This window comes from Ranitomeya variabilis, chromosome 2, assembly GCF_051348905.1.
Source record: "Ranitomeya variabilis isolate aRanVar5 chromosome 2, aRanVar5.hap1, whole genome shotgun sequence".
Classification (NCBI taxonomy): Eukaryota; Metazoa; Chordata; class Amphibia; order Anura; family Dendrobatidae; genus Ranitomeya; species Ranitomeya variabilis.
Window position 1 is genome coordinate 862,728,010 of NC_135233.1, and position 25,768 is coordinate 862,753,777.

At 42.5% G+C, this 25,768-nt stretch overlaps 1 protein-coding gene across 1 annotated transcript in view; it reads right to left on the minus strand.

Moving 5' to 3' along the window:
- The window catches only part of P3H2 (prolyl 3-hydroxylase 2), a 333,781-nt gene that overhangs the window by 16,060 nt on the left and 291,953 nt on the right, over positions 1–25,768 (minus strand). Inside the window, exons 11-13 of the mRNA XM_077290298.1 lie at positions 21,356–21,506; positions 18,004–18,121; positions 6,178–6,253 (exon numbers count right to left, since the gene is read on the minus strand). Of these exons, the coding sequence (XP_077146413.1) occupies positions 6,178–6,253; positions 18,004–18,121; positions 21,356–21,506 (345 nt within the window). The remainder of the gene's footprint in view (positions 1–6,177; positions 6,254–18,003; positions 18,122–21,355; positions 21,507–25,768) is intronic.

A 25,768-nucleotide genomic window follows, 5' to 3' on the forward strand; every position in this document is an offset into this window, starting at 1 on the left:
ATGTTGGGCTTACCAAAACTTTCCATTTCTGTTTTTTAATAGCTTTCCATTTTGGCTCAAAAAGAGCGTACTGATGTATCCAGCATCAATGTATTCTTAGACTCTGAGCAACACTCAGAACTTCCCGTAATATAGTTATATTTTCTGAGGCAGGCAACACATTTGCCCTTTTATGTAAAGTTTATGAAGCTGAATGTAAAAAAAAATCCTTCAGCAGTTAGATTAGTGTGAGTTAAGTGTCAAACTCAGCATGGCTTTTGCCTCTTAACCCCTTCAATTTTTAATTTTTTGCTCCCCTTCTTCTCAGAGCCATAACTTTTTTATTTTTCTGTCAATATGGCCATGTGAGGGTTTGCTTTTTGAGGGACGAGTTGTACTTTTGAAATACACCATTGGCATTAACATCTCATGTCCTGGAAAACGGGAAAAAAATTCCAAGTGCAGTAAAAAAGAAAAAAAAATTGCACCATTTTCCGATACCCTATCGTCTTCATTTTTTGTGATCTCGGGTCGAGTTAGAGCTTTTTTTTTGCATGCCGAGCTGATGTCTTTAATGATAACATTTCGGTGCAAATATTTTCTTTTGATCGCCTGCTATTGCATTTAAATGCAATGTCGAGGCGACCAAAAAAACTTAATTTTGGCGTTTTGACTGTTTTTCTTGCTACGCCTTTTAGCGATCAGGTTAATCCTTTTTTTCATTGATAGATCGGGCGATTCTGAACCAAATATGTGTAGGTTTGATTTTTTTTTATTGTTTTATTTTGAATGGGGCGAAAAGGGGTGATTTGAACTATTCTACATATATTTTTAAAAACATTTTTTTTTACTTTTGGCATGCTTCAACAGTCTCCATGGGAGACTAGAAGCTGCCATAACTCAATTGGCTCTGCTACATACAGGCGATGATCAGTTCGCCTGTATGTAGGTAGCTGAATTACTCACTTGCCAGAGGTGTATCTAGCCTTTCCTGCACCCGGGGCAAAGGATCAGTTTGGCGCCCCCCGCCAACCCCTCCCCCCACCAAACCTCCCCCATTTGAACATTAACTCTTTTGAAACTGTATGACCAAGCCAAGGTACATTCTTGAATCCCCATAATGTTAAAATAGATACCAATAAAAGTAAAATTAATTGAGACATCAGTAGGTTAAGTGTTTTTGAATATCTATATTGAATCAGGAGCCCCATATAATCCTGCATAAAGGTTAATAATGGCCCCATAAGATGCTCCATAGACACATTTGCCCCATACAGTGCTGCAGAAACGTTGATTATGGCTCCATAAGATGCTCCATAAAGATATTTGCCCCATATAGTGCTGCACAAACGTTATGGCCCCATAAAATGCTCTATACAGACACCTGCCCCATATAGTGCTGCACAAATGTTATGGCCCCATAAGATGCTCTATACAGACACTTGCCCCATATAGCGCTGCACAAATGTTATGGCCCCATAAGATGCTCCATACAGACACTTGCCCCATATAGTGCTGCACAAACGTTATGGCCCCATAAGATGCTCTATACAGACACTTGCCCCTTATAGTGCTACACAAACGTTATGGCCCCATAAGATGCTCTATACAGACACTTGCCCCATATAGTGCTGCACAAATGTTATGGCCCCATAAGATGCTCTATACAGACACTTGCCCCATATAGTGCTGCACAAACGTTATGGCCTCATAAGATGCTCCATACAGTCACTTGCCCCATTATAGTGCTGCACAAACGTTATGGCCCCATAAGACGCTCTATACAGACACTTGCCCCATATATTGCTACACAAACGTTATGGCCCCATAAGATGCTCTATACAGACACTTGCCCCATATAGTGCTGCACAAACGTTATGGCCCCATAAGATGCTCCATACAGACACTTGTCCCATATAGTGCTGCACTAACGTTATGGCCCCATAAGATGCTCCATACAGACACTTACCCCATATAGTGCTGCACAAACGTTATGGCCCCATAAGATGCTCCATACAGACACTTACCCCATATAGTGCTGCACAAACGTTATGGCCCCATAAGATGCTCCATACAGACACTTACCCCATATAGTGCTGCACAAACGTTATGGCCCCATAAGATGCTCCATACAGACACTTGCCCCATATAGTGCTGCACAAACGTTATGGCCCCTTAAGATGCTCTACACAGACACTTGCCCCATTATAGTGCTGCACAAATGTTATGGCACGATAAAATGATCTATACAGACACTTGCCCCATATAGTGCTGCACTAACGTTATGGCCCCATAAGATGCTCCATACAGACACTTGCCCCATTATAGTGCTGCACAAATGTTATGGCCCCATAAGATGCTCCATACAGACACTTGCCCCATATAGTGCTGCACAAACGTTATGGCCCCATAAGATGCTCTATACAGACACTTGCCCCATTATAGTGCTGCACAAACGTTATGGACCCATAAGATGCTCTATACAGACACTTGCCCCATTATAGTGCTGCACAAACGTTATGGACCCATAAGATGCTCTATACAGACACTTGTGCCATATAGGGCTGCACAAACGTTATGGCCCCATAAGATGCTCCATACAGACACTTGCCCCATATAGTGCTGCACAAATGTTATGGCCCCATAAGATGCTCTGTACAGACACTTGCCCCATTATAGTGCTGCACAAATGTTATGGCCCCATAAGATGCTCCATACAGACACTTGCCCCATATAGTGCTGCACAAACGTTATGGCCCCATAAGATGCTCTATACAGACACTTGCCCCATTATAGTGCTGCACAAACGTTATGGACCCATAAGATGCTCTATACAGACACTTGTGCCATATAGTGCTGCACAAACGTTATGGCCCCATAAGATGCTCCATACAGACACTTGCCCCATATAGTGCTGCACAAATGTTATGGCCCCATAAGATGCTCTGTACAGACACTTGCCCCATTATAGTGCTGCACAAATGTTATGGCCCCATAAGATGCTCCATACAGACACTTGCCCCATTATAGTGCTGCACAAATGTTATGGCCCCATAAGATGCTCTTTACAGACACTTGCCCCATTATAGTGCTGCACAAACGTTATGGCCCCATAAGATGCTCTATACAGACACTTGCCCCATATAGTGCTGCACAAATGTTATGGCCCCATAAGATGCTCTATACAGACACTTGCCCCATTATAGTGCTGCACAAATGTTATAGCCCCATAAGATGCCCCATACAGACACTTGCCCCATATAGTACTGCACAAACGTTGTGGCCCCATAAGATGCTCCATACAGACACTTGCCCCATATAGTGCTGCACAAACGTTATGGCCCCATAAGATGCTCTATACAGACACTTGCCCCATATAGTGCTACACAAACGTTATGGCCCCATAAGATGCTCCATACAGACACTTACCCCATATAGTGCTGCACAAACGTTATGGCCCCATAAGATGCTCCATACAGACACTTGCCCCATATAGTGCTGCACAAACGTTATGGCCCCTTAAGATGCTCTACACAGACACTTGCCCCATTATAGTGCTGCACAAATGTTATGGCACGATAAAATGATCTATACAGACAATTGCCCCATATAGTGCTGCACAAACGTTATGGCCCCATAAGATGCTCTATACAGACACTTGTGCCATATAGTGCTGCACAAACGTTATGGCCCCATAAGATGCTCCATACAGACTCTTGCCCCATATAGTGCTGCACAAATGTTATGGCCCCATAAGATGCTCTGTACAGACACTTGCCCCATTATAGTGCTGCACAAATGTTATGGCCCCATAAGATGCTCCATACAGACACTTGCCCCATTATAGTGCTGCACAAATGTTATGGCCCCATAAGATGCTCTATACAGACACTTGCCCCATTATAGTGCTGCACAAATGTTATGGCCCCATAAGATGCTCTTTACAGACACTTGCCCCATTATAGTGCTGCACAAACGTTATGGCCCCATAAGATGCTCTATACAGACACTTGCCCCATATAGTGCTGCACAAATGTTATGGCCCCATAAGATGCTCTATACAGACACTTGCCCCATTATAGTGCTGCACAAATGTTATAGCCCCATAAGATGCCCCATACAGACACTTGCCCCATATAGTACTGCACAAACGTTATGGCCCCATAAGATGCTCCATACAGACACTTGCCCCATATAGTGCTGCACAAACGTTATGGCCCCATAAGATGCTCTATACAGACACTTGCCCCATATAGTGCTACACAAACGATATGGCCCCATAAGATGCTCTATACAGACACTTGCCCCATATAGTGCTGCACAAACGTTATGGCCCCATAAGATGCTCTATACAGACACTTGCCCCATATAGTGCTGCACAAACGTTATGGCCCCATAAGATGCTCCATACAGACACTTACCCCATATAGTGCTGCACAAACGTTATGGCCCCATAAGATGCTCCATACAGACACTTGCCCCATATAGTGCTGCACAAACGTTATGGCCCCATAAGATGCTCTATACAGACACTTGCCCCATATAGTGCTGCACAAACGTTATGGCCCCATAAGATGCTCTATACAGACACTTGCCCCATATAGTGCTACACAAACGTTATGGCCCCATAAGATGCTCTATACAGACACTTGCCCCATATAGTGCTGCACAAACGTTATGGCCCCATAAGATGCTCTATACAGACACTTGCCCCATTATAGTGCTGCACAAATGTTATGGCCCCATAAGATGCTCTTTACAGACACTTGCCCCATTATAGTGCTGCACAAACGTTATGGCCCCATAAGATGCTCTATACAGACACTTGCCCCATATAGTGCTGCACAAATGTTATGGCCCCATAAGATGCTCTATACAGACACTTGCCCCATTATAGTGCTGCACAAATGTTATAGCCCCATAAGATGCCCCATACAGACACTTGCCCCATATAGTACTGCACAAACGTTGTGGCCCCATAAGATGCTCCATACAGACACTTGCCCCATATAGTGCTGCACAAACGTTATGGCCCCATAAGATGCTCTATACAGACACTTGCCCCATATAGTGCTACACAAACGATATGGCCCCATAAGATGCTCTATACAGACACTTGCCCCATATAGTGCTGCACAAACGTTATGGCCCCATAAGATGCTCTATACAGACACTTGCCCCATATAGTGCTGCACAAACGTTATGGCCCCATAAGATGCTCCATACAGACACTTACCCCATATAGTGCTGCACAAACGTTATGGCCCCATAAGATGCTCCATACAGACACTTGCCCCATATAGTGCTGCACAAACGTTATGGCCCCATAAGATGCTCTATACAGACACTTGCCCCATATAGTGCTACACAAACGTTATGGCCCCATAAGATGCTCTATACAGACACTTGCCCCATATAGTGCTGCACAAACGTTATGGCCCCATAAGATGCTCCATACAGACACTTGCCCCATTATAGTGCTGCACAAATGTTATAGCCCCATAAGATGCCCCATACAGACACTTGCCCAATATAGTGCTGCACAAACGTTATGGCCCCATAAGATGCTCTATACAGACACTTGCCCCATTTGCTGTTGCTGCGATAAAAAAAAATCACATACTCACCTCTCCGTCGCTCAGGCCCCCGGCACTTTCAATATTCAGCTGCTCCTCGTTCCAGCCGCCGCTCCTTCTTCAGCACTGACGTTCAGGCAGAGGGCACGCACTAACTACGTCACCGCGCCCTCTGCCCTCAGCATCACTGCTGAAGACTGAGCGGCGCCGGAATGGGGAGCAGGTGAATATCACGCAGCGCAGCGCTCTCCTCCCTGTTATACTCACCTGCTCCTGGCGCTGTGCAGTCCCTGCTTCCCCGGCGCCAGCAGCTTCTTCCTGTACTGAGCGGTCACCGTTACCACTCATTACAGTAATGAATATGCGGCTCCACCCCTATGGGAGGTGGAGCCGCATATTCATTACTGTAATAAGCGGTACCATGTGACCGCTCAGTACAGGACGAGGAGCCTCCTTGGACCGCCGCATCATCAGGCGGCCCGCTGGCACCCCCATGTCGGCTGCGCACATGTCAGCTGTTCAAAACAAAAAGAATATTGCAACAGTAGAAAAACATCATGTATCTAATCTTTACAATTATATTATTTCAAAGAACAGAGGCAGAAAGAAAATATAGACTTACTGTAACAGTTTTGGCATCCATTTCGGTGAACACAAATTCACCGCCATCAAAATCTCCATTAAGATAAAGCAGAGCACTGATGGACAAAAAACGTAATATGGCATTAATTTGCAGTCAGCTCAGACTATTTTGACACCTATTGTTTTGTAACATACACTGGAACCAGTCATTATGTAATACGCCATATTTTCAGATCCAAAGTTATTGAATGGTTTGGCATCAAGTTCTATAATAAACTAGCTATAAATAATGAACACACAAAGTACAGTTTTTCCTCAAGATGTCCCTATTAACCCCTTAATGACCGCCGATACGTATTTTAACTGAGTTTAGATATAAGAGAATAGCATCCCCATACAGGTGACAATCCAGCAGCTGTCGGCTGGACACTATAGATGACAATTTGCTGCATCAGCCACGATCAGTGTTGTCACCGTCCATATCTGTTTAACCCCTTAGATGCTGCTGTCAATAGTGACTATATCATATAAATGTTTAAAAGAGTGTGGCTTCTCCCTCTTTATCCCCATTGGCACCCTGAGATCATGATTGTGTGTTCCTGATGTTTGTCATGGCAATTCACGAGCACATAGCGGCCTTAGAGTCTGCCGGCTACAGTGACCTGTTAAAGAGTTAGCGACATGTGCTAATTTGGTCTCCAAAAATCTCCAATAGCCATATTTTATTTGCAACAGAAGATAGAACACATTGAAGTTAAACATTTTCATATTTCAACTGAAAAAAAATATTTTTAAAACTTAATGGCAACAACAAATTTTAAAAAAAAGTTCAGATAGGGTTAACAAAAGGCTGTAAAAGTAATTGATTCTAATGAAAATCAGCTGGAGGGTTAATTTTTAAGTCACATGACTATGTATAAAAAAAAGTTAGAGAGGTAGAGTCTCTCAGAAGCAAAGATGGTCAGAAGTTCACCAATCTGTTAACAAATGCATCTAGCAATTGTGGAATAATTTCAGAAAAATGTTCCTCGATGAAATTGCAAGGAAGACTTTGAATATCCGACCATCTACAGTGCATAAAGTCATTAAAAGATTTAGGTATCCTAAGAAAATCCATGAGGACAAGGAACAAAGCCCACAGTCAGTTTTGGATGCTTGTGAGTACGGGCCCTCAGGTGGCACTGCATAAAACCAGTAATTGTTTTGTCATGCAAATCACTGTATGGGCTCAGGAATACTTCCAGAAATAAATGACTCCATGAGGCAAAGAAGATGTCATATAGAGTTAGGTCCAGAAATATTTGGACAGTCACCGAGTCTTCATGATTTGGGCTCTGCGTGCCACAATATTTTATTTAAAATTAAACAACTGAGATACAATTGAGATGTAGACTTTTAGGTTTAAATACACTGTGTGCAGAATTATTAGGCAAGTTGTATTTTAGAGGATTATTTTTATTATTGATCAACAACTATGTTCTCAATCAACCCAAAAGACTCATAAATATCAAAGCTTAATATTTTTGGAAGTTTTAGTGGGTTTTTTAGATTTGGCTATCGTAGGAGGATATCTGTTTGTGCAGGTAACTATTACTGTGCAGATTTATTAGGCAACTTAATAAAAAGCAAATATATTCCTATCTCACTTGTTTATTTTCACCAGGTAAACCAATATAACTGCACAAAATTTAGAAATAAACATTTCTGACATGCAAAAACAAAACCCCAAAAAATTAGTAACCAATATAGCCTCCTTTCTTTATGATGACACTCAACAGCCTTCCATCCATAGATTCCGTCAGTTACTTGATCTGTTTACCATCAACATTGCGTGCAGCAGCCACCACAACCTCCCAGACACTGTTCCGAGAGGTGGACTGTTTTCCCTCCCTGTAGATCTCACATTTTATGGGATCACAGCCTCACAGACACTGTTCCGAGAGGTGTACTGTTTTCCCTCCCTGTAGATCTCACATTTTATGAGGGACCACAGGTTCTCTATGGGGTTCAGTTCAGATCAGGTTACCAAGAGGGCCATGTCATTATTTTTTCTTTTGAGACCTTTACTGGGCCACCCACGCTGTGGAGTAGGTGGAGACATGTGATGGAGCATTGTCCTGCAAGAAAATCATGTTTTTCTTAAACTATACCGACTTCTTCCTGTACCACTGCTTGAAGAAGTTGTCTTCCAGAAAGTGGCAGTAGGTCTGGGAGTTGAGCTTCACTCCATCCTCAACCCGAAAAGGTCCCACAAGTTCATCTTTGATGATACCAGCCCATACCAGTACCCCACCTCCACCTTGCTGGCGTCTGAGTCAGAGTGGAGCTCTCTGCCCTTTACTGATCCAGCCTTTGGCCCATCCATCTGGCCCATCAAGAGTCATTCTCATTTCATCAGTCTATAAAACCTTTGAAAAGTCAGTCTTAAGATATTCCTTGGCCCAGTCTTGACGTTTTCTCTTATGTTTCTTGTTCAAAGGTGGTCGTTTTTCAGCCTTCCTTACCTTGGCCATGTCCCTGAGTATCGCACACCTTGTGCTTTTTGTTCCTCCAGTAACGTTGCAGCTCTGAAATATGGCAAAACTGGTGGCAAATGGCATCTTGGCAGCTTCACGCTTGATTTTCCTCAATTCATGCGAGTTATTTTGCGCCTTTTTTGCCAACACGCTTCCTGTGACCCTGTTGGCAATTTGCCATGAAACGCTTGATTGTTCTGTGATCACGCTTCAAAAGTTTGGCAATTTCAAGACTGCTGCATCCCTCTGCAAGACATCTCACAATTTTGGACTTTTCAGAGCCCGTCAAATCTCTCTTCTGACCCATTTTGCCAAAGGAAAGGAAGTTGCCTAATAATTAAGCACACCTTATATAGGGTTTTGATGTCATTAGACAACACCCCTCCTCATTACAGAGATGCACATCACCTGATTTACTTAATTGGTAGTTGGCTAACCAGCCTGAGCAGCTTGGAGTAGGACAGCATGTATAAAAAGTATCATGTGATCAAAATACAACTTGCCTAATAATTCTGCACACAGTGTAAAGGGGTAAAACAAAAGCTTGCTCATTTCAAGAGCTCAAAATATTTGGCTAAATAAACTTTACCATAAATAAAATGTCCATTTTTAATACTTTGTAGAGAATCTATTGAAGGCAATGGCTGCCAGAAGTCTGAAAGCCATGGACATTACCAAACGCTGGGTTTTCTCCTTTGTGATGCTTTACCAGGTCTTTTTTTCACCTGACTTCAGTTGATGCTTGTTTGTAGGTCAATCTGCCTTTAGTTTTGTCATAAATATGTGAAATACGTGCTCAATGGGGTTGAGATCTGGTGACTGACTCGGCTAGTGCAGAATATTCCACTGCTATGCCTTGAAAACATCTTACTTTCGCAGTATGTATTGAGTCATTGTCCATCTGTTCTGTGAACCATTCAATAAACCTTGCTGCATTTAGTTGAATACAGCAAACTTGATTGGATGGTTCACAGCACGGATGTAATGTACTGTAGTGAGCATGCATGGAGAAAGGCTAAAGAGTGCCAATGACCTGTAGGGTAAAACAGTAAAAAGAAAGCATTTGCACTACTAAAGCAGGATGACACCATTGAAGCTCTAAAAAACTATAGGGAGAAAAATACTTTATCTAAAAAACTAATTAAAGCTGCCAAAAAGGAAACAGAGAAGCACATTGCTAAGGAGAGTAAAACTAATCCCAAACTGTTCTTCAACTATATCAATAGTAAAAGAATAAAAACTGAAAATGTAGGCCCCTTAAAAAATAGTGAGGAAAGAATGGTTGTAGATGACGAGGAAAAAGCTAACATATTAAACACCTTCTTCTCCACGGTATTCACGGTGGAAAATGAAATGCTAGGTGAAATCCCAAGAAACAATGAAAACCCTATACTAAAGGTCACCAATCTAACCCAAGAAGAGGTGCGAAACCGGCTAAATAAGATTAAAATAGATAAATCTCCGGGTCTGGATGGCATACACCCACGAGTACTAAGAGAACTAAGTAATGTAATAGATAAGCCATTATTTCTTATTTTTAGGGACTCTATAGCGACGGGGTCTGTTCCGCAGGACTGGCGCATAGCAAATGTGGTGCCAATATTCAAAAAGGGCTCTAAAAGTGAACCTGGAAATTATAGGCCAGTAAGTCTAACCTCTACTGTTGGTAAAATATTTGAAGGGTTTCTGAAGGATGTTATTCTGGATTATCTCAATGAGAATAACTGTTTAACTCCATATCAGCATGGGTTTATGAGAAATCGCTCCTGTCAAACCAATCTAATCAGTTTTTATGAAGAGGTAAGCTATAGGCTGGACCACGGTGAGTCATTGGACGTGGTATATCTCGATTTTTCCAAAGTGTTTGATACCGTGCCGCACAAGAGGTTGGTACACAAAATGAGAATGCTTGGTCTGGGGGAAAATGTGTGCAAATGGGTAAGTAACTGGCTTAGTGATAGAAAGCAGAGGGTGGCTATAAATGGTATAGTCTCTAACTGGGTCGCTGTGACCAGTGGGGTACCGCAGGGGTCGGTATTGGGACCTATTCTCTTCAACATATTCATTAATGATCTGGTAGAAGGTTTACACAGTAAAATATTGATATTTGCAGATGATACAAAACTATGTAAAGCAGTTAATACAAGAGAAGATAGTATTCTGCTACAGATGGATCTGGATAAGTTAGAAACTTGGGCTGAAAGGTGGCAGATGAGGTTTAACAATGATAAATGTAAGGTTATACACATGGGAAGAAGGAATCAATATCACCATTACACACTGAACGGGAAACCACTGGGTAAATCTGACAGGGAGAAGGACTTGGGGATCCTAGTTAATGATAAACTTACCTGGAGCAGCCAGTGCCAGGCAGCAGCTGCCAAGGCAAACAGGATCATGGGGTGCATTAAAAGAGGTCTGGATACACATGATGAAAGCATTATACTGCCTCTGTACAAATCCCTAGTTAGACCGCACATGGAGTACTGTGTCCAGTTTTGGGCACCGGTGCTCAGGAAAGATATAATGGAACTAGAGAGAGTACAAAGGAGGGCAACAAAATTAATAAAGGGGATGGGAGAACTACAATACCCAGATAGATTAGCGAAATTAGGATTATTTAGTCTAGAAAAAAGACGACTGAGGGGCGATCTAATAACCATGTATAAGTATATAAGGGGACAATACAAATATCTCGCTGAGGATCTGTTTATACCAAGGAAGGTGACGGGCACCAGGGGGCATTCTTTGCGTCTGGAGGAGAGAAGGTTTTTCCACCAACATAGAAGAGGATTCTTTACTGTTAGGGCAGTGAGAATCTGGAATTCCTTGCCTGAGGTGGTGGTGATGGCGAACTCAGTCGAGGGGTTCAAGAGAGGCCTGGATGACTTCCTGGAGCAGAACAATATTGTATCATACAATTATTAGGTTCTGTAGAAGGACGTAGATCTGGGGATTTATTATGATGGAATATAGGCTGAACTGGATGGACAAATGTCTTTTTTCGGCCTAACTATGTTACTATGTTACTAAAACCGACACATGCGCAGTACACTACTTTGTTGAGCCCTCGGCATGGGCAGAAAGAAGTGCGCCTGGGCAAGAGTCCAATGGCGGACACTGTGTGGATGACATAGTACATGCATGTCATCCACACGAAGCAGAGTAGGAGGACGGCAATCGTAAGAATAGAGAAGGCACCAGATCAAGTTGAGGGACGCCCATCAGTCGACCGGACCACACCATCTGCACACGTAATAAAAACTATTTTTGAGCTTTGCAGAGCGAATTGGGGACATATAATAGTGTTCAAAATAATTGCAGCGTGTTCAAAAACATAAGTTAATCACAAAATCTTAATACTAGTTTTTATTTGCTTGCATTGGGAATATTGCGCACTGTTGCACTGTTTTCTAATTCAATACATGAAGAGAAATGTATATAATTTTTACTACTTTACAGAAAATAACAACAAATGAACATTGGGCTGTTCAAAAAAATAACAGTATCTGCTTTTGTCTTTACAAACTCACAATAAGTACTATCTTTATGAGGATTTATCGTTTCTTTGAATCACTAACCTAATTTTTTTTGTATATCACAGTTTTTTTAGAACTGCTTCACATCTATGTTGCATAGACTCAACCAACCTTTGGAGCCTGTCAACTATTACTGCAACCCAGTTTGCTTTGACTGCATCCCACAATTTTTTGCATTTGCTGGCTTTGCCTCACAAACAGAATTTTTGATGTCACCCCACAAGTGTTCTATCGGATTAAGGCCCGGGGATTGGGCTGGCCACTCCATCGCCTCAATTTTGTTGGACTGGAACCAAGATTTTGCTTGTTTACTCGTGTGTTTAGGGTCATTATCTTGTTGAAACCCCCATTTCAAGGGTATATCCTCTTCAGCATAAGGCAACATGACCTCTTCAAGTATTTTAATACATGCAAACTGGTCGATGATCCCCGATATGCCGTAAATAGGTCCGGCACCATAGTAAGAGAAACATGACCATATCATGATGCTTCTCTGTCTTCAGAGTGTACTGTGGCTTGAATGCAGAGTTTGGGGGTCGTTTGACGAACTGTCTGCAGCTCTGGACCCAAAAAGAACAATTTTACTTTCATCAGTACACAAAATGTTTCTCCGTTTCTCTTTAGGCCAGTTGATGTGTTCTTTGGCAAATCGCATCCACTTCAGTATGTCTTTTTATAAAACAGTGGGATTTTGCGGGGACTTCTTGTTAAGAGATTAGCTTCACATGGGCGTCTCCTAACTATCACAGTACTCACAGGTAACTTGAGACTGTCTGTGATCTCTCTGTTTGGAATTGTAGATCATTTTACCTGAAGAGCCGATCATTGTCTGCCCTTCTTTATAAGTTTTACCCTCTCCAATGATTGACCTAACTAATTGAACTCCACACCGCTATCATTTTTAACAAACCCCCTTTCAATTAATTATTATAATACACAGACTCAAAAACATGCAGATCATGAATGCAGAGTCTGTTGGTTTTCTTAGAATGTATGCACCAACTGGTAAATTGTTCGACATGTGGTAATATAATTTATACCAAAAACAGTGATTAACCTAGTTAAGGATATTGAACTCCTATTTTGAAAACTACTGTATAGACAGCATTCTAGTATGTTGTAGCAGAGGGCTTACAGGTGCTGTCCTTACTATATATGGGGAAAACCTGGTGACTGGTTCACTTTAAAAAGAGGCAGCTACATTTTAAAGAGCTCTAATTCCTAGACCCTTACACTAATTAGAATGCGATTACTCTCATATTAAGGCCGGGATCACACATACGCGAGATACGGCCGGGTCTCGCAGGTGAAAACCCAGCTCTGGCGCCAGCACTCCGGAGCGGAGCGTGCGGCCGCACAGCAATACATGGAGCTGCACGCTCCGCTCCGGAGTGCCGGCGCCAGAGCTGGGTTTTCACCTGCGAGACTCGGCCGTATCTCGCGTATGTGTGATCCTGGCCTAAAGCTGAGAGTCTGAAAAATAACCCATATTAATTATATAACTGTATCTTGAATATCTTTGAACAGCCAAAATGTACTGTCCAAATATTTCTGGACCTAATTGTATCAACAAATCCAGAAGCACTGCCTTCTTTTCTAAGCCAAAGCTCATTTAAAATGGATTGAGGCAAAATAGAAAACTACTCTTTGGTCAGAAGAATGAAAATGTGAAACTCTTAAAGGGAGTCTGTCACCCCAAAAATCGTATCTGAGCTAAGCCCACCGGCATGAGGAGCTTACCTACAGAATTCTGTAATGCTGTAGATAAGCCCCCGATGTAACCTAAAAAATGAGAAATAAAGGTTATATTATACTCACCCAGGGGAGGTCCCGCTGCGGTCCGGTCCGATAGGTGTCGCGTTCCTGGTCCGGCACCTCCTATCTTCATTCGATGACGTTCTCTTCTTGTCTTCTTGCTGTGGCTCCGATGCAGGCATACTTTGTCTGCCCTGTTGAGGGCAGAGCAAAATACTGCAGTGCGCAGGTGCTGGGAAAGGTCAGAGAGCCCCGGCGCCTGCGCACTGCAGTGCTTTGCTCTGCCCTCATCAGGGCAGACAAAGTACACCTGCGCCAGAGCCACGGCAAGAAGACAAGAAGAGGACGTCATCTAATGAAGATAGGAGGCGCTGGACCGCCCCTGGGTGAGTATAATCTAACCTTTATTTCTCATCTTTCAGGTTACATCGGGGGCTTATCTACAGCATTACAGAATGCTGTAGATAAGCCCCTGATGCCGGTGGGCTTAGCTCAGATACAATTTTTGGGGTGACAGTCTCCCTTTAAGGGACACCACGGACATGTATCCTGTGAACTCAAGTAGAGCGGGACCATCCAATTCTTATCAGTGCAAAGTTCAAAATCCTGTATTTCTGATGGTATAGGGATGCATTAAGGCTTACACATCTAGAAAGTTACACTCAATGCAATGTAAAGGTTTTAGAATATATACACTGCTCAAAAAAATAAAGGGAACACTTACACAACAGAATATAACTCCAAGTAAATCAAGGGTCTGTGAAATCAAACTGTCCACTTAGGAAGCAACACTGTTTGACAATCAATTTCACATGCTGTTGTGCAAATGGAATAGACAACAGATGTAAATTATTGGCAATTACACACTCAATAAAGGAGTGGTTCTGCAGGTGGGGACCTGTTATGATCCCTAGTGGCTGAGGATCACAAATAGATCAGCAAGTGATTAAACTAAGGACGAGCTCTAGGGAGATGGTAACTGGACTGATCGCAAATCTGAACCTATCCAACACAACTAGAGGTAGCCGGTGAACGTGCCTAAAAAATTCCTAGACGTCTCGAGCCAGCCTGAGGAACTAGCTACCCCTAAAGAGAAAGAAAGACCTCGCTTGCCTCCAGAGAAATAATCCCCAAAGATATAGAAGCCCCCAACAAATATTAACGGTGAAGTAAGAAGAAGGCACATACATAGGGATGAAATCAGATTCAGCAAAAGAGGCCTACTAGTACTAGAAAGCAGAAAATAGAGCAGGGGTCTATGCGATCAATAAAAACCCTTACAAAATATCCATCCTGAGATTTCAAGAACCCACACACCAACTCACGGTGTGTGGGGAGAAACTCAGCCCACTAGAGCAACCAGCAAGCGAGGGAATTACATTTTAGCAAGCTGGAACAGAAAACATGATAAACACTGCTGATCAAAAAATGAGCAAACAAAACTTAGCTTATCCTGGATGGACTGGGAGCAAGGTAGTCAGAAGGAATCTGAATAGCACTGATTACATCGACAGCCGGCAACAAGTGGAAGTAAAACAGAGCTATATAGGAACCTCCCAGAGGATAACGAACCAGCTGATAGCCAGAGACCAGCAGGATAACAGACAAAGCCACCAGGGGGAGCCCAAAGCAAAAGTCACACCATACCACCAGTGACCACAAGAGGGAGCCTGAACACAGAGTTCACAACAGGGACCACAGACATCTCAGTACCAATGCTTTCTGGCTGATGTTTTGGTCACTTTTGAATGTTGGTTGTGTTTTCACACTCGTGGTAGCATGAGGCGGACTCTGCAACCCATAAAAGTGGCTCAGATAGTGCAGCTAATCCGGGATGGTGCATCAATGTGAGCTGGGGGCAAGAAGGTTTGATGTGTCTGTCAGCGTAGTGTCCAGAGGCTGGAGGCGCTACCAGGAGACAGGCCAGTACACCAGGAGATGTGGAGGGGGCCGTAGGAGGGCAACAACCCAGCAGCAGGACCGCTACTTCAGCCTTTATGCAAGGAGGAACAGGAGGAGCACTGCCAGAGCCCTGCAACATGACCTCCAGCAGGCCACAAATGTGCATGTGTCTGCACAAATGGTTAGAAACCGACTCCAGGAGGATGGTCTGAGTGCCTGATGTCCACAGATGGGGTTGTACTCACAGCCCAACACCGTGCAGGACACTTGGCATTTGCCACAGAACACCAGGATTGGCAAATTCGCCACTGGTGCCCTGTGCTCTTCACAGATGAAAGCAGGTTCACACTGAGCAGGACAGACGTGACAGAGTCTGGAGACGCCGTGGAGAGTGATCTGCTGCCTGCAACATCCTTCAGCATGACCGGTTTGGCAGTGGGTCAGTAATGGTGTGGGGTGGCATTTATTTGGAGGGCCGCACAGCCCTCCATGTGGTCGCCAGAGGTAGCCTGACTGCCATTAGGTACCCAGATGAGATCCTCAGACCCCTTGTGAGACCATATGCTGGTGCGGTTGGCCCTGGGTTCCTCCTAATGCAGGACAATGTCAGACCTCATGTGGCTGGAGTGTCAGCAGTTCCTGCGAGATGAAGGCATTGAAGCTATGGACTGGCCCACCCGTTCCCTGACTTCAATTCGATTGAACATATTTGGGACATCATGTCTCGCACCATCCACCAACATCATGTTGCACCACAGACTGTCCAGGAGTTGGCGGAGCTTTAGTCCAGGTCTGGGAGGCGATCCCTCAGGAAACCATCCGTCGCCTCATCAGGAGCATGCCCAGGCATTGTAGGGAGGTCATACAGGCACATGGAGGCCACACACACTACTGAGCATCATTTCCTTGTCTTGAGGCATTTCCACTGAAGTTGGATCAGCCTGTAACTTAATTTTCCACTTTGATTTGATCATTCCAACTCCAGACCTCCGCAGGATATTAGTTGTGATTTACATTGATCGTTTTTAGGTTTTATTGTTCTCAACAAATTCCACTATGTAATGAATAAAGATTTACAACTGGAATATTTCATTCAGTGATATATAAGATGTGGGATTTTAGTGGTCCCTTTATTTTTGTGAGCAATGTATGCTCCCATACAGACAACTATTTCAGGGAAGGCCTTTCATATTTCAGCAAGAGAATGCTAAACCACATACTGCATCCATCACAACAGCATATCATCACAGAAGAAGAGTTTCGGTGATGAACCGGCCTCCTGCAGTCCAGACCTTTCACCAATGGAAAACATTTGGCAAGGTATGAAATAAAAAATCTGTCAAAGAAGTCTCAGGACTGTTGAGCAGCTAAAATCCTACTTCAGACAAGAATGGGACAACATTCCTCTCTGAAAACTCCAGCAATTGGTGTCCTCACTTCCCAGATGTTTACAGACTGTGAAAAATGAAGAGGGGATGCTACACAATGGCAGACATGGCCCTATCCTAACTTTTTTAGATGTGTTGCTGCCATTAACTTCTAAATAGTTCGTTTTTTCAAATGTAATAAATAATGTCTAACTTTAAACTTCTGATATGTGTCCTATGTTCAGTTGTCAACAAAATATGGCTATAAGAGATTTCCAAATAATTGCATTCTTGTCTAAATTTTACACAGCATCACAACTTTTGGGGAATTCAGGTTGTAGATCTAACACATATTAGATGGTTAACTCGTTCTGCTGTTATAGGCCTAATGTATATGGCCACCTTTCTTTCCCTTACGTGGAGGGGGAGTAGGGTCAGTATCTCAAAGGGGGCAACATAGCCAGCAATAAACAGTAGTGTCACAAACTATACAGCAACAAAATGGTGTAAAATTTGAATGCAAACTATTTAAATAGATGTACAATTTTGTGCATAGGAAGCTAATAATCAATAAAAAGCAGGTAGTTGGTAGGAAGCAAGCTTAGAGACATTGCACTGCACTCGATTGATTAGTTAAATTGGCAGAAATTAATAAATATGTGCGCAAATTATTATAAGGCCACATTGAGTTTTCGGAAATAACGCTTTAATCGTTTCTGGTATCTACTGTATTACAATGCTAGTGATCCAGTTTACTGTCCCAGTATTATTTTCAGTCCCATAGTACCTGTAATCTCTGTAAGTGTATGCTGGAGACTCTTTCCAACATTCATTGGCTTCAGGATCTAGCAAACAGTTATCTGCATGAATTGGGTGACTGAGATCATTCCTGTTGTCCTGCTGTCCTGTGGAGGTAAAAGAGTGCAATAATTTCAACAGGATCACTAAACACCTGTATATGAAAGTAAAAACACTCTAGGGATTGCCTGCTTATATATCAAAGGCAGTTGTATATAAAAAGTTCACATTTAAAGTCCTATTTAACTCATTAACTACCAGGCCATTTTCCGTTTCTGCATTTTTGTTCTTTGCTCCCCTTCTTCCCAGAGCCATAACATTTTTTATTTTTCTGTCAAAATGGCCATGTGAGGGTTTGTTTTTGCGGGACAAGTTGTACTTTTGAACAACACCATTGGATTTAACATATTGTGTACTGGAAAATGTGAAAAAAAATTCCAAGTGCGGTGAAATTGCAACTATTTTTTTTACCATGTTCACCAAATGCTAAAACTGACCTGCCATTATGATTCTCCAGGTCATTGCGAGTTAGTAGACACCAGAAGATGTGCAGGTTGTTTACTTATTTGAGTGGTGAAAAAAAAATTCCAAAGTTTGTTAAAAAAACAAACAAAACAAAATTGTGTCATTTTCTGAGACCTGTAGAATCTCCATTTTTCATGATCTGAGGCTAGGTGAGGACTTATTTTTTGCGCGCCCAGCTGATGTTTTTATTCATATAATTTTGGTGTAGATACGATCTTTTGATCGACCGTTATTGCATTTTAATGCAATGTCGTGGAGACCAAAAAACGTAATTCTGGCATATTGACGTAAAAATAATAAAGTTATGGCCCTCGGAAGCAGGAGAGCAAAAAACAGAAATGCAAAAATGAAAATGGTCTGCAGCAAAAAGGGGTTTAAGGGAACCGGTCAACATGAAAATGCAGTCTAATCAGCAAGCATCTTGTTATAAATCAGTCAGAGCTGCGCAGATTGATATATTTTTGTGAGATAAAAATTCAGTATAACCTGTGACTTCATTCATAGTTTCGAACTCTGCTCTTTATGGGATTTTGATCTAGTGCGCGGTCCTATCGGTGACTGCCAGCTATCTGTGTATGCATGCTAACATAAAGAGAGCTTTCAGTCACTGATAAGACCGCCCACTGGACTGAAAATCCGAGAAAGATCAGGGAATGAAATGATTAAATGACAGGTTATACTAAATCTATTCTAACAAAACTATATATCAATACACTCTGCTCCTGCTGCTGTATAACATGGTGCCTGCAGATTGGACTGCATTTTCTTGTTGACAGGTTTTCTATAAAAGGTGCTTTTTTAAAACAAATTGGCCAATTTATGCCCTTAGTACCTCAATGTTATGGATGTATCATCACCATTTAAAATTCCTATATTTATTGCCTGCACATACAGTATCTTGGAGCACACATTGTGCTCTTCACACCTTGCTATACACCATTGTGGCTATCAGGGAGGATTCCACCTCACAGGGCTAGGATTTACTGACATGGAAGGCTCCCATAACTAGTGAGGTGCAATAAGACAATGTGCTTCATACACAATGTCAGGGACTGTCTAGATTTGGTTCTACCAGGTTATATTATCAACTATATACAGGTCCTTCTCAAAAAATTAGCATATAGCGTTAAATTTCATTATTTACCATAATGTAATGATTACAATTAAACTTTCATATATTATAGATTCATTATCCACCAACTGAAATTTGTCAGGACTTTTATTGTTTTAATACTGATGATTTTGGCCTACAACTCCTGATAACCCAAAAAACCTGTCTCAATAAATTAGCATATTTCACCCGTCCAATCAAATAAAAGTGTTTTTTAATAACAAACAAAAAAACCATCAAATAATAGTGTTCAGTTATGCACTCAATACTTTGTCGGGAATCCTTTGGCAGAAATGACTGCTTTAATGCGGCGTGGCATGGAGGCAATCAGCCTGTGACACTGCTGAGATGTTATGGAGGCCCAGGATGCTTCAATAGCGGCCTTAAGCTCATCCAGAGTGTTGGGTCTTGCGTCTCTCAACTTTCTCTTCACAATATCCCACAGATTCTCTATGGGGTTCAGGTCAGGAGAGTTGGCTGGCCAATTGAGCACAGTAATACCATGGTCAGTAAACCATTTACCAGTGGTTTTGGCACTGTGAGCAGGTGAAAGGTCGTGCTGAAAAATGAAATCTTCATCTCCATAAAGCATTTCAGCCGATGGAAGCATGAAGTGCTCCAAAATCTCCTGATAGCTAGCTGCATTGACCCTGCCCTTGATGAAACACAGTGGACCAACACCAGCAGCTGACATGGCACCCCACACCATCACTGACTGTGGGTACTTGACACTGGACTTCAGGCATTTTGGCATTTCCTTCTCCCCAGTCTTCCTCCAGACTCTGGCACCTTGATTTCCGAATGACATGCAAAATTTGCCTTCATCAGAAAAAAGTACTTGGGACCACTTAGCAACAGTCCAGTGCTGCTTCTCTGTAGCCCAGGTCAGGCGCTTCTGCCGCTGTTTATGGTTCAAAAGTGGCTTTACCTGGGGAATGCGGCACCTGTAGCCCATTTCCTGCACACGCCTTTCCACACCAGACTCAGTCCACTGCTTCCTCAGGTTCCCCAAGGTCTGGAATCGGTCCTTCTCCACAATCTTCCTCAGGGTCCGGTCACCTCTTCTCGTTGTACAGCGTTTTCTGCCACATTGTTTCCTTCCAACAGACTTACCATTGAGGTGCCTTGATACAGCACTCTGGGAACAGCCTATTTGTTGAGAAATTTCTTTCTGGGTCTTACCCTCTTGCTTGAGGGTATCAATGATGGCCTTCTTGACATCTGTCAGGTCGCTAGTCTTACCCATGATGGGGGTTTTGAGTAATGAACCAGGCAGGGAGTTTTTAAAAGCCTCAGGTATCTTTTGCATGTGTTTAGAGTTAATTAGTTGATTCAGAAGATTAGGGTAATAGGTCATTTAGAGGACCTTTTCTTGATATGCTAATTTATTGAGACAGGTTTTTTGGGTTATCAGGAGTTGTATGTCAAAATCATCAGTATTAAAACAATAAAACACCTGACAAATTTCAGTTGGTGGATAATGAATCTATAATATATGAAAGTTTAATTGTAATCATTACATTATGGTAAATAATGAAATTTAACACTATATGCTAATTTTTTGAGAAGGACCTGTATAACCATAGACAAAGGGATGTGCTTCATTTCAATTATTACTGATTGTTGGCTACAAAACGTAGTGTATTTAGGAAATAACACCGTGAGAAATATATGAGCGTTCTAGAAAACAAGTGGCGACACTTACCCTGCAGAGCGGTCCTGCACACTAGGTGTGTATAGGAGAAGTACAGGGTACTATTCAGCATGAAGTATGACTGTACGATCTGCCGAGCCTTTTCACTCACATCATAGAACAAGCGAGCGCTTTCCATTGGCAAGCGACCTTCATAACCAAACTGTGAAATAATACAATGATGCATAATAATATAATACGAATTTATGAAAATGTATTTATGAAATGTGAGGTTATACAAGACCTGATTTGTATCACTAAGGCTCGTTAAAGGGTCAACACTGACTTGTAGGATTGCTACCTTCCAATAGGTGGCACTAGAGTTCTAGTTCTCTTCCTCTCTGAAGAGACAATTTGCATAATTAGCATATTTGCCAGAGGAGCATTGCAGCTTTAAGTCTCCTATTCTCAGCATGCTTAGCATGTCAAGCTCCGCAAGGAGAAACGAAACTTCTTAGTTACAAGGTAAGCAGAAGAGAAATTCACAAGTTTTTGGAACCACAGCACCATCTGCTGTACACTAAAATGTTATATATGTCATCTTTGCAGACTGCCTCTAATGCAATGGGCTTTATTAAAAATTTAATTCTCAGTGTGTATCTGATGCCTAATCATTACTCACATAACAGCTTATGTTATTTTTTTTCTTGTAGATTTGAACCTTACACACTTTTTTTTAATCTGCAGCAGAGGTCAATGACAAGGGTATGTTGACACGATATTACATTTTTTCTGCAGTTTTCCACTGGATGTTTTTGCTGGGACAAAATGTATTATTTTATTGTCCCAGTAAAGAGAATGAGATTTCTGAAATCTGATCGGCATGTTACTTATTTTTCCTTGCAGATTTGAAGTAATTTCAATTCTGCAGCAAGTCAATTCTTTTAGCGGTTTTTGCAGTTTTTCACCCATTTTAACTAATGGGGAAAAAAAGCATAAAAAATGCAAGCAAAGACATGCTTTTTTCAAGCATTGTTTTCATTCCAAGAAACACATTTTTGAGGCAGAAAGGTCTGCAGAAAATAATCAACACGTGCACATAAACTTCCAGCATTTTTACAGTATTTTTCACTTGAAATGATTGGGTAAAAATGCATAAAAATGCATCAAAAACTCACATAAAACACATTAAAAATTTACTTATTTTGGAAGTGTTTTTCCTCTTAACACTCTGGCTTTTGCTGCAGAAAAATCTGTTCCAAATGCTCAACATAAGTGTGGTATCGCACAAAATGGCCATCTCCATGGGATACAGGATGTACAGTGTGCTCCAAACACTGTGATTTCTGTGTAAACCGTATATAACAACTTGTTGTGAGACCTGCTGACAGGCAGCACTAAAAGGGTTTATCTTCTCCACAGAGACTTGCTCATGTGACCTAGATCTGCTGGATATACAGTAGCTTCTGCTTCTGGAAAGAGCTGGAACAAACTCCCCTGGCAGTCAGCCAATGACTGCAGCTGTAAGAGTCACATGAGAGGAGGAGGCGCTAACTCCTGTGAGGCAGTAATTGAGTCATGTGTAAGGGGTCAGCCATTATGTGAGAGAAGTGAGAGGAGGAAGGCAGATTGCAAGAGGAGTTTTCTCCCTCCGACTGCTGGGTCTATAAGGGCCAATAAAAGAAGGCAAGCTGACAGCCTTCATATTAGGCCGGTACGTGTGGTGACAGTTTTCTCACGTACCGGAGACACTGACCCACGTAGACACATTAAAATCAATGTGTCTCTGCACATGTCAGCGTGTTTTCACGGACCGTGTGTCCGTTTGAAAAACACGGAGACATGTCAGTGTTCGTGGGAGCGCACGGATCACACGGACCCATTAAAGTCAATGGGTCCGTGTAAAACACGTACCGCACACGGATGCTGTCCATGTGCAGTCCGTGTGCCGTGCAGGAGACAGCGCTACAGTAAGCGCTGTCCCCCCAGCGTGTGGTGCTGAAGCCGCCATTCATTTCTTCTCTCCAGCAGCGTTCGCTGAAGAGAAGGAATGAAAAATCATTGTTTTTTTATTTTTTTTTGTGTTTAAAATAAAGATCCTTGTCGCCACCCCCCCTCCCACCCCCTGTGTGCCCGCCCGCTGGAAATAAAATACTCACCCGGCTCCCTCGATGCTTCCTCTCAGCGCCGCAGCTTCTTCCTGTATGAGCGGTCACGTGGTACCGCTCATTACAGTGGTGAATATCCACCTCCAACACCTCCCACCTCCCATAGCGAACGCTGCTGGAAAGGAATGAATTCTGGCTTCAGTCCGTGTGGTACCCAGTCGGCACACGGGAGGCACACGGCTGCTGCACGTGTGCCACACTGATGTGCCACGTGAGCTCACGGACACACGGACAACTCCGGTACCGATTTTTCCGGTACCGGAATTATCTGGACGTGTGGGACAGGCCTTAGAAAGATACCTATTGCACCTCTAGGAGGAAAATCTGACTCAGAGCAGAAGCATAGGACAGGAAGAAAAGTACAAAAAAAAAAAATAGTAGAACAATGTGCCACAACTCCAGAGTCTGCTTAATCTTTCTGGAAGTCTTTTGAATTATATCATGGGTTCTGATTTGCCTTTCTAGAAATCCTACGAGCAGCTCTCACTGAAATTTAGCTTGGTCTTCCAGACCTTATCTTGACCTCCATTGTTCCTGTTAACTGCATTTCTTAATTACATTTCGAACAGAGGAAAGGGCAACTTGAAAACTCTTTGCTCTCTTCTCATAGCCTTCACCTGCTTTGTGCACCTCTACTAATTTCATTTTTATAGTGCTAGGCAGCTGCTTAGAAGAACCCATAGCAGTTGTTTTTTGGCACAAGGTTAGAGGAGGTTGGGTTTTTATAAAGCTGGGAAATTTGCATAACCTTGTCTTTCCTAATAAAAGTGAACAAGTCATAACCCTAACAGTCTAATTAAGGCCTGAAACCTTGGTCAAAGTTATGTGAGCACACAAATCTTCAAGGGTTCCCAACCTTCTGCACTGGCCCATTTTCCCTTTTGAAATTTTGAAAGCAGAAAATTGGAACAGCACAATGCTCACCAGTGGGTGCCAAGCCTCCCAGGCAACAACGTCCAACACTTGCCCAAAATCAGACAAAAGAGAAAAAATTGAAGGCAGCACTCCATAGTTTCCAAAGTGAAAAAGTGGTGAAGATTATTCAGACCTACATGTGTGTTCGACGTTTCGGCTCACACTGAGCCTTTCTCAAGCAGTGGGTGTTACAACCAAGTGTGTTTTTATAGACATTATTAACAATCATTAAATATTCATTAGCAAACAATAAAGTGTATTAGAAAAACATTTCCTCAAGTATGCCAAAAATCCAATATCAGTCATGTGACACCATTTTGGATGACAAATCATAAAAAAGTGCTTATATAAGTGTGTTATAAAAGCACCCACTGCTTGGGAAAGGCTGACTGTGAGCCGAAACGTCGCCCAGACATGTGGGTCTGAATATTCTTTGCCACTTATTCACTTTGGATACTATGGAGTGCTGCCTTCAATTTATATATATATATATATATATATATATATATATATATACATATATATATATATATACACATACCATATTTTCCGGCGTATAAGACGACTTTTTAACCCTTAAAAATCATCTCAAAAGTCGAGGGTCGTCTTAGGGTGCAGGGAGCGGTCCTGTATGGTTCCCAGGGTCTGAAGGAGAGAAGACTCTCCTTCAGGCCATGGGATCCATATTCATGTGAAAAAAAGAATAAAAATAAAAAATATGGGATATACTTACCCTCCGATGGCCCCCGGCTCTCAGCGGTGCAAGCGGCGCCCTCCGTTCCTAAGGATGCAGTGAGTGAAGGACCTTCAATGACGTCACGGTCGCGTGACTGGTCGCGTGACCGCGACATCATTGCAGGTCCTACGCTCAATGCATTCTTAGGAACGGAGGCTGCCGCTTGCACCGCTGAGAGCCGGGGCTGTCGGAGGGTAAGTATATCCCAGATTTTTTATTTTTATTCTTTTTTTTACATGAATATGGATCCCAGGGCCTGAAGGAGAGTCTCCTCTCCTCCAGGCCCTGGGAACCATCCGCACCACACACGCCGTATAAGATGAGTGGGCGTATAAGATGACCCCCGTCTTATACGGCGAGTATATCCCAAACTTCATATTTTATATGGAAAAGTTGGGGTCGTCTTATACGCCCAGTCGTCTTATACACCAGAAAATATGGTATATATATACACTCACTGGCCACTTTATTAGGTACACCTGTCCAACTTCTTGTTAACACTTAATTTCTAATCAGCCAATCACATGGCGGCAACTCAGTGCATTTAGGCATGTAGACATGGTCAAGACAATCTCCTGCAGTTCAAACCGAGCATCAGTATGGGGAAGAAAGGTGATTTGAGTGCCTTTGAACGTGGCATGGTTGTTGGTGCCAGAAGGGCTGGTC